Source organism: Glossina fuscipes, unplaced genomic scaffold (genome assembly GCF_014805625.2).
Source record: "Glossina fuscipes isolate IAEA_lab_2018 unplaced genomic scaffold, Yale_Gfus_2 147, whole genome shotgun sequence".
Lineage (NCBI taxonomy): Eukaryota > Metazoa > Arthropoda > Insecta > Diptera > Glossinidae > Glossina > Glossina fuscipes.
This window is the reverse complement of record NW_023998490.1, coordinates 1,462,812-1,471,296: the sequence shown is the minus strand read 5'-3', so window position 1 is coordinate 1,471,296 and position 8,485 is coordinate 1,462,812. Positions and strand designations below refer to the sequence as shown.

The following is an 8,485-nucleotide window of genomic DNA, read 5'->3' as shown; positions in this document are numbered from 1 at the left end:
ATATATATATGGGAAAATAAATATAACTTATTGCATTTCTGATAGGTGTGCAACGAATTTCGGATATTCACTGCCTTGAACTTTTTTGTAAATAGGTTGTGAAGCCCGTCAACTTTACGCTGATATATTAGAATTGAAAGGTATTAGGTAAGAGGAAAAGTTCGTGACGATTTTTCATCAAGACTTAAACATATTTTTCTTATGCTTTAACTTTAGACGAACTCCATTAAACTAAACAAACGTTATCCTAATGTTGCCGGTACAGTCACCATTCACCTCGCTATCAAAGCGTTACGAATTTTGTTACAAGTCTGCGAAGGGTTCTCGCCTTAGTTGAAGTAATATTGTCAAGTAGCATGAGTAGTCGGTTGGGTACGAATCACGACAACCAAGTTAATGTTCGCGGATACAAATCTCAATGCGGTAGAATTTAGTTTGGTCGTAACTATAGTCTCTATAGCGCTCGACTGTTAAAAGCGTTACTCTTATCAATTTGGCGCACGTCCACTTAGCTGCGACCACAACTTTCCTATTTCTTTCTTTCCTTCCCCACTTTGTTGTGATCGTGACCGCGTTATGCGAATAGGGGCATCCCTTGAGTGATTAATCGTGTATAATATATAAAAAAAGAAACGCGTTTTTTTCAGAACTTTGGCAATTTTGAAAAGAAGTACCGAAGAAAAATGCTTGTTATCGCTTTCCCCAACTCTTCTCATGTTCTTTAAAAAAAAAAGGAAACTTATTGCTCTTATTAAAGAATTCGTTAGATAAAACACAATAAATGGCTGTTGGATAAGTCGCCCGTTTCTTAATCATCGGAGCAAATTTCAATGAATTGGTTTTTGCTATTTTTATGAAAAATTTCACATAATGATAAGTTTAAGGCGGATCATGCTTACTTCAAACTATTGAAGAAGACCTTATGGTTCGGTCTAGACGTCTGCCAATACACTACAAGCATACAAGCACACGGATGCATTTAATAAATGTATTATCGTGTATATGCATCAGGCGTTGCTTAGCGGTATAGAGACCTTCCCAGGTATTTCAGTGGTTTACCCCTATAGCTCTCGCGGTAGTCATATACATATTTATTTTTACGCTCACATTATTCCCTAGTCGAGTTCATTTGTTATAGAATATCAAATATTAAATATATATATATAAATAAATTTTAAAATAAAAAAATTAAGTAATCGTTTTTATTGGTGTCGAATGAAAAATATATTCCCGTGAATAAATGCAAAGCCTACCCCAATATGAGCGTCGTTGATCCCTGAAATGAAATGTTCGATCCTAAGAAAATTGCTACGACCGTAATATAAATGCTATCTGTGCAGGGAAAACGTTAAGTTGCGTAAAAGTATTGCTTCATATTTCTGTTTTTTTTTTTTTGAACAGATTTTCGAAATTGATAAAAAATGTATTCTCACTTTTTATAAGCTATTTAAACAGCTCATCTCACTGAAATGAGTTGCTTTTTACTCTCAAATATGAGAATAAATATCAGATAAGTTTTTTCCGCTCAGAATTCTTTGAAATGTTTTTCTTTTTCGCCAAAGTTATGGATAAGCCTTTGATAAGATAATGTACGCTGACGTTTCTTTTGCTTTTTTTTTTTTTTTTTTTTTTTTTTTAAAAAAAAACGCAGAGAGGTAGTTGCGATAATCTTCAATTTCCGTAACAATACAGAGACGAGAATATAATTGTGTTTGAAATATCTGAGTATAAATAATAATAAATTGCTGAATAATACGCTTTATACATATGAGTTTATGTAGATATGGCTTACATAATTCACTGTTAAAATGAGTAATTAATTTTGTTTTTTTTTTTCGTCAAATCTTTGCACACTATTTTATTTTATTATTTTACTTAGTTGCTATGTCATAGGTTCAAATATGTATTCACATAACAGATTGGAAGGTAAGTAGCGAGGATAGGGATATGTGGCTTTTTCGCTGCTTGTAAATGCTGTTCGAAATAATGGTATACTCCTCTAATGACCTACAGCACTTATAGTATCTAGTGAGATAAATTTGAGCAGATGTATACAAGACTTAAGAATGGTCTAAGCTTGTTCGCACGTTGCCTGTCAAGGGCAAATTTTACTGAAAATCAGATTATTTTTACTCCTTGCACTGCGGATTATTTATAAGGCTTTACTTTCCAACAGGTTTCATATGAAAACAAGCTGCAGTTTTCAAAATTTCTCGACAATAATTGCTGAGTAATAGCATTTCGGTATAGCAATTTTTTGCACATCCTCTTCTGTAGCTTCTGTTGCCGCGAAGGTAAGCCTTCATTTTGGCGAAAAGGTCCAAGTTCAATTAGAACCTGTTGTTGTTGTTATTACTGTTAATATATTGTTACTGCCTGCGTTTAGTTTCGTTAGCGACATCTATTGGTGAAAATAATAAACGAATGCGATGGTGAAGTAATGTGCGCAATGATTAAATACGATGCCTTTAAACCTGTCCTACCTAAAATAACAAGTTTCCCTTCAGTGTTATGGAATTGCTCACTGCATACATGCGCTAATCATGGAAAATCATCAAAATTTCATTTTCGACATTCACTACTTTTGTTGTTTGATTTGAAGATAAACGCTGCCGAAGTCCATCAAATACTTTTAGAAGCTTATGGTAGTGCTGCTCCATCATATGCCAATTGCCAATTTTCGTTTCAACGGTTTAAAAGACGCGATCTCGATGTCAATGACAAAGAATGGCCTGAAGGACCAGAACAATGCGAAGACCCTGAGTTGCAACAGTTGTTGGATGAAAATCCAGCTAAAACCTTAAAAAAACTTTCGAACAGGCCTTTAGAGGCTCTTGTAGACGTTTATAAGACGTGGGAAAGATCCACGAATTGACTGAAAATGCGATTTCGAACCGTTTTAACATCGCGGTTTTATTGCTTGCCAGGCAAAAACAGGAAGAGTTTTCGCTAAAAGTCACGCGTTGGTCCAGGAGAGCCATTCATTTCTAGACCGAAGCGAAGAGTAGCGCTGTGCATAAGGTGGGATTAGCAAGTGTATTACGAGAAGCTGAAAGCGAATGAAACTATTATTGCGGACGTCTACCGAAGTCAACTGAACAAATTAAACGATATGTTGTCACAAAAAAGAGCAGCAATAGCGGTAAACAGATGCAAAGTCATGCTCTTGCATGACAACGCTCGGCCACACGTTGCAAGAATTGTCAAGGGTAAACTGTCATCAGACATAGCGCCTTCCGATTACCACAGGGTCAGATCGATGCAGCATGGCTTGACTGGCCAGAATGAGCAAAACACATGCAAATACTTAATAATAATTTCTTTAGGGTAAAGAAATACATATTTAGGCTAAAATAAAATAGAAATTGAGCACGAGGTACCTGGTGAACAACGTCCATAAGATGAGTTGTTCGGAAAGCAATTTTTTTAATAAAGATTTCACAAAAATAGTGCTTTATTGCACAAATTTGTCTGGAATGGCAAACTGGAGAAGAAGACCTCTTTAGGATCCATTTGTGTGTTGCTATTGTATAGTCAAGGCGGACTCTCGCAAATGTTTTAGTCTTGGTTTTGCCAACACTTGTTGGATATAATGGAGGAAATAGAGGACGGTTAACGGAGAAGTAGTGCTGCTGATAGCACTGTAGATTTGCTTCCATTATTTTCTTTTTAACTTGCCTTCCAATGAGTTCTTTAACTCTCCGTCCAAATTTTTCATGATATAGTTCGGAACTGGAGGTGCAGAAGCAGCAGATTCGCTTGCTCATTTCCCTACGATATGACTAAGCAAACAAAACGTTTGAATGTTGTCACCGCATACTACGATGGTATTCATTAACTTGTTAATGGTGTTCCAGCTCGAAGTGGAAGGATGCCGGATAACCTTTAGCACAGATCAGCATTATCAGTGATAGCAACAGTTTTAAGTTTGTTTTGATGAGCAAGATTCATAGCTTGAAGGATAGCCTGAGTTTCGCTTTTGAAAATTGAGGCACTTTCGTGAAGTATGCAATTAAGCAGAACTTGTCCTGTAGCGTCTATCACAACAACACAGTCCGGCTGTGTAAATGAGATGTCAACAATGATCTTGGCTTCTCTTTCAACTAGATTCTAGAAGACGTAATGTAGAGTGTTCTCTGGCTTGAACATATAGAGCGAAATGTGACAAGAGTAGGTTTTGAAAACTTTAAATCTATATTGCGATACGGAAGCTTTTCACATTTCCGCCAAGAATAGATTTGATTGAGTTAAGAAGCTTTGGCTTGGAATTTTAGCTCTTAGTTCATAAAGTCTATTCTTTAAAGCTGGGAGACGTATACGTCTTCGCTCTAAGGACTTGGTGATGAAACAAAAAAAATTCACTTACATTGACAACAATAAAACAATATGGCAATAATGACACGAATTTTGGAGAAACAACAAAAAAATATATATATTTATATATATATCATTGAAATAATTTAAGGAGCAAAAATAAATTAATTTGAAAATAAAAAGTCTAGAATATAATCTTTGGACCAACTTCCTGCCTCGCTAAAATTCATCGAGAAGAACTATTGTTAAACGATTTACGCGATTACTTAGTTTGAGAAGACAGTTTGAACTTGATTTTTAACAAAAGGAAAATGCAGGCCATCATGAACAGTCTTGTTGCTAATGAGAGTCTTAGATCGATGTTTGTGAAGTATTTGAATGTTAGAGTTACTGGCTGGCTCTTCGCCACAACTGTATGCCGCATGTCCAAATAGGTAGGAAGATGCCTTTGCATTTACTCTTTAGATTAAGTTGAGCTTCTGGCCGAATTAGCGAATAGAGTCTTCGGGTTTTTAAATGAAGTTGGTGAAGCTTAGTTTTTATATGACGCTTACATGTTGATCTTTGATCAATATTTAGTCAATTAATCCTTGATCAATATGTAAACCAAGGTATTTCACACGGCCGGTGATAATGGATTCGAAAAGAGCGAAAGGCAGGAACCCTTATTTATTCCGAAAGTAATCTGCTTATATTTTTTAGCGTTTATTTTAACATTCCAAGGATTCGATCAAAGCGAAATTTTATTTAGATGAATTTATAGTTCGTGGGAAACATATATAGGATCGGTAGATGAAGAAAGGATTGCTGTGTGATCTTCAATACCTCTGTTCAAATATTGTCAGCGATTGGAAAATCTGGAGTGAAAGTATTGGACAGTGACAGTCTTGGACTTAAGAAACTTCTTGGACTTAGCATTTCCAACTTTACCATAGAAATGTTCTCATCGGTAACATATTTATTTCTGAAAACGAATTTGTAGTCAGGAATGATTAGAACTGGGAGTGACCTTCGTAAAAAACTGACTTTACCAAATGCCGACAACATGTATCGAATTTTTGAACCCCACCTTATATAAGGGTTCCCATGAAAATTATACTTTTGCATGGCGACAAAATTTAATTTTTTAGTATATTGTGACGCAAGTAAATGAAAAATAATGAAAACGATTGATAAAGAAATTAGTTAGTTCTACTAAAGAAGACTACGCCTATACATGGAAACAAAGTGTCGTTCAATTACGATTATATTTCGTTCGAACTCAGGGAACGTAATAAATCATATCTCCCTCTAAGGGGCCCGCGGAACACGTTTCATAATAGCGAAGGGACTATCCGCACTGTATTTGTCTCTTTGTAGAAATGTCAGAGAGTAGAACTGATTTGCGCGCGGTAAGAATTGATTTGGGAGCAGATATCGTAAGAACTTAAGGACTTATAGTTTTGTCAGTTTCTGGTTGAGATAATGAAATATGCACAATACTTATGACTCATATGCTATATAACTCATTTTTTGATGTGTTTGCAGAATACTGACAACACTGCATTGATATTAAAAACGTTTAGTAACCTAATAACCGTAACCGTCTTCCCATGACTCGCAGTCAAGATTTGGTTGCAATAATTGTGTCGTTTTCTTTGGTAACACTTACGGATCGGAAAGAATGTAGCGAATATGTATACGTTTATATGTAAGTAATTTATTGATCGGAAAAAATTTTTTAGTAAATATAACCTTGACTGTCCGTAGTTATGTCTAGCGCTGGTTTACTTACAATTGCACTCTCAATGTGATTCTGTATATGAACTTTAAAAATGACGTCATATAGTAGCAATGCGTGAATTTCAAAACAAGGAATCTTTTTATCTATTCATCAGCAACTTGGGAGCTTGCGAACGGCAAGCAAACTGAGATATTTGTCATAAGTGTTCGCCTATTTAGTCCCCGAACGGTGTGCAATACCGAGAATAACTGCGCAGTTTTTATGTCCTTTTATGCTTAGGACGATATATAAGTCAAAGTTCGCTTAAGATCTAAGACAAAAGTCTTCAATAATTTTTATTGCATTTCCTCTTACAAAACTTTCTGAGCTATGTTAGGTATTAGGATTCGGTAAACGCGTAAACAACGAGTACGGTCACGAACGTGAGCTTCGACTATGTTCAAAGTTATTTGAATATTTAGTTAATTATTGAAATACTTACCTGTACAACTAATGTATCCTAAAATTAAGCACGTAACTAATATCCATCCATAACCATTTGTACATACGTTGCGTTGCTTGTTGCAATTGTTGTGACTTTTCTTTCCAAGCATTTTTATAGTTAATTGTTATTTTTGTTTTAACTATTTATTTACAGTTAAGTATATTTTAATATAATATTTCACGGTTTAACTAAAATTTCAAACTAACATAGAAGTCATTTATTTTATTATATGCTATGTTTTCTTTTCATTTTTCTACGTACGTAATGTACGTTGTATGCATGTCATGTCATTCATTCATGGATTTGAACGTTTATCATTTGATTATAGCGTATGTTTGTTTAGGTGTGCGATTGCTTATACATGTAAATTGAAATTCGTCACAACAAAATTGAAGCATTTTGTGCCAAATGCAATCAACTAATGCGCATACATTGCATTCGATTGGCAGGAAAGTACTGGCGCATTAGGGATAACAGAAACCTCTAGCTGTCGGACGAAGTGACGATGTCTTACGTGTAGATTTCAGATTTAGACCTAACTAAGAAAAGAAAGAAAATCGTCATCAGCTTAGACGAAATCTTTTGATCTCCATCACTTGCTAGCACAAGCATTCTACAGAGGCTCAGGCATGCTTGTTCTTGTTCCGCAAGTGCAATATAAATAATAAAAATATGTGGCTATATAGGACCTACTACTGATCATGAGCGAATTCTTACAGTTTATTAATTTACATTCCACTCCTAGATTGTCTTACCGGAGAGGTTTATAAGTCCGCTGACTTTGAAAGGATAGCGTATGCAAAATTTACATACATAATTATACTTTGCTTGTGACAGATGATATATGCAGTCATTGCATGTTTATATAACCTCCAAAAAGACCCATCGGTTTTCACATCTGAATCGCTTTCTCAATCGATGTAAGTACACTTGTCTATCCCTCTTACGTCTGCTTTTTGGTATATTTGTGTTTAAACGCAATTTTTAAAAATATTTTCACTTATTTTGCTACAGTGACATACTTCGGCCAAGCATGAATCCCATTGAGAAGTAAATGCGATCGGGATGCTTTTACGACCGCTTCTCATACGCTCTCAACGTTCCGTTTAAAGAAATGCCTTATATGAAAAAATGAAATTCAATTTTTAACATTTCTCGAGGAAGATCACTGAGAAATAACATTTCGACGTATAAAGTGAATGTGAAGCATTTGAATCGGAAGGGCCCATTCCAAAAAATACTTCGAAAGCTCTTACAAAACATAAGATTTTACAATAAATTGAAATAAAAATTAATTCAGTATAGCGTGTTGGCACACAAATTTTCTCTGATCTCTTCGGATCACTTGGGATCATTCTCCATGAAACGGAAATATTATCATCTATCGAGTACATATAACCGGATACAACGATTTTCAGAGTTAGTAAACTCGTTTAAGCACATCTTTCGCTGGCCAAACCAAATGGATAACAAGCTTGCTGTCGAAATTCTGCGTCAAATTTCAACAAATTATAATGAAATTTGTACATTTGTGCATTTTAAAAATTAGATGATTTAGTGAACACCAAAAAATTAGAACTTGTCGAGAAAAATTTGGTCGATTTTCGAGCGATTTCCTTAACGCGAATATTTTTGCATAAATTTTTCAAGGATGTGGCCTCATGCTTACTAAATCTGAACTTATCTTTCCAGAATAGCTTTAGTTTGCTCTTCTAAATGTTACCTTTGATTGTACAGCAAGGAATGGAAACGAGAGAAGAACAAAGCAAGGTGGCTCTACGACATGTACCATGCGTTCATTTTGTCCTCCAACAAACTGCAATTGTTATGCATCTTAAGGACTATTCTTTCATACGTAAGGAAGCGTATTTTAAGTCCTTTTCCTCTTTTTATATAAATTTAGAAAAATTCATCTATTTTTGATTAGTGTAGCAAAGTGATTAGAGCAACTCTTAATTTTATAT

General features: G+C 35.0%; 1 protein-coding gene across 1 annotated transcript in view; it reads right to left on the bottom strand.

Annotated features, from left to right (window-relative positions):
• Window positions 1–6,660, bottom strand: part of LOC119641161 (peroxidasin homolog) — a 25,032-nt gene extending 18,372 nt beyond the window's left edge. The window contains exon 1 of the mRNA XM_038039672.1: window positions 6,519–6,660. Within this exon, the coding sequence (XP_037895600.1) occupies window positions 6,519–6,630 (112 nt within the window). The 5' untranslated portion in view covers window positions 6,631–6,660. The remainder of the gene's footprint in view (window positions 1–6,518) is intronic.
• Between the last annotated feature and the right edge of the window lie 1,825 nt (window positions 6,661–8,485).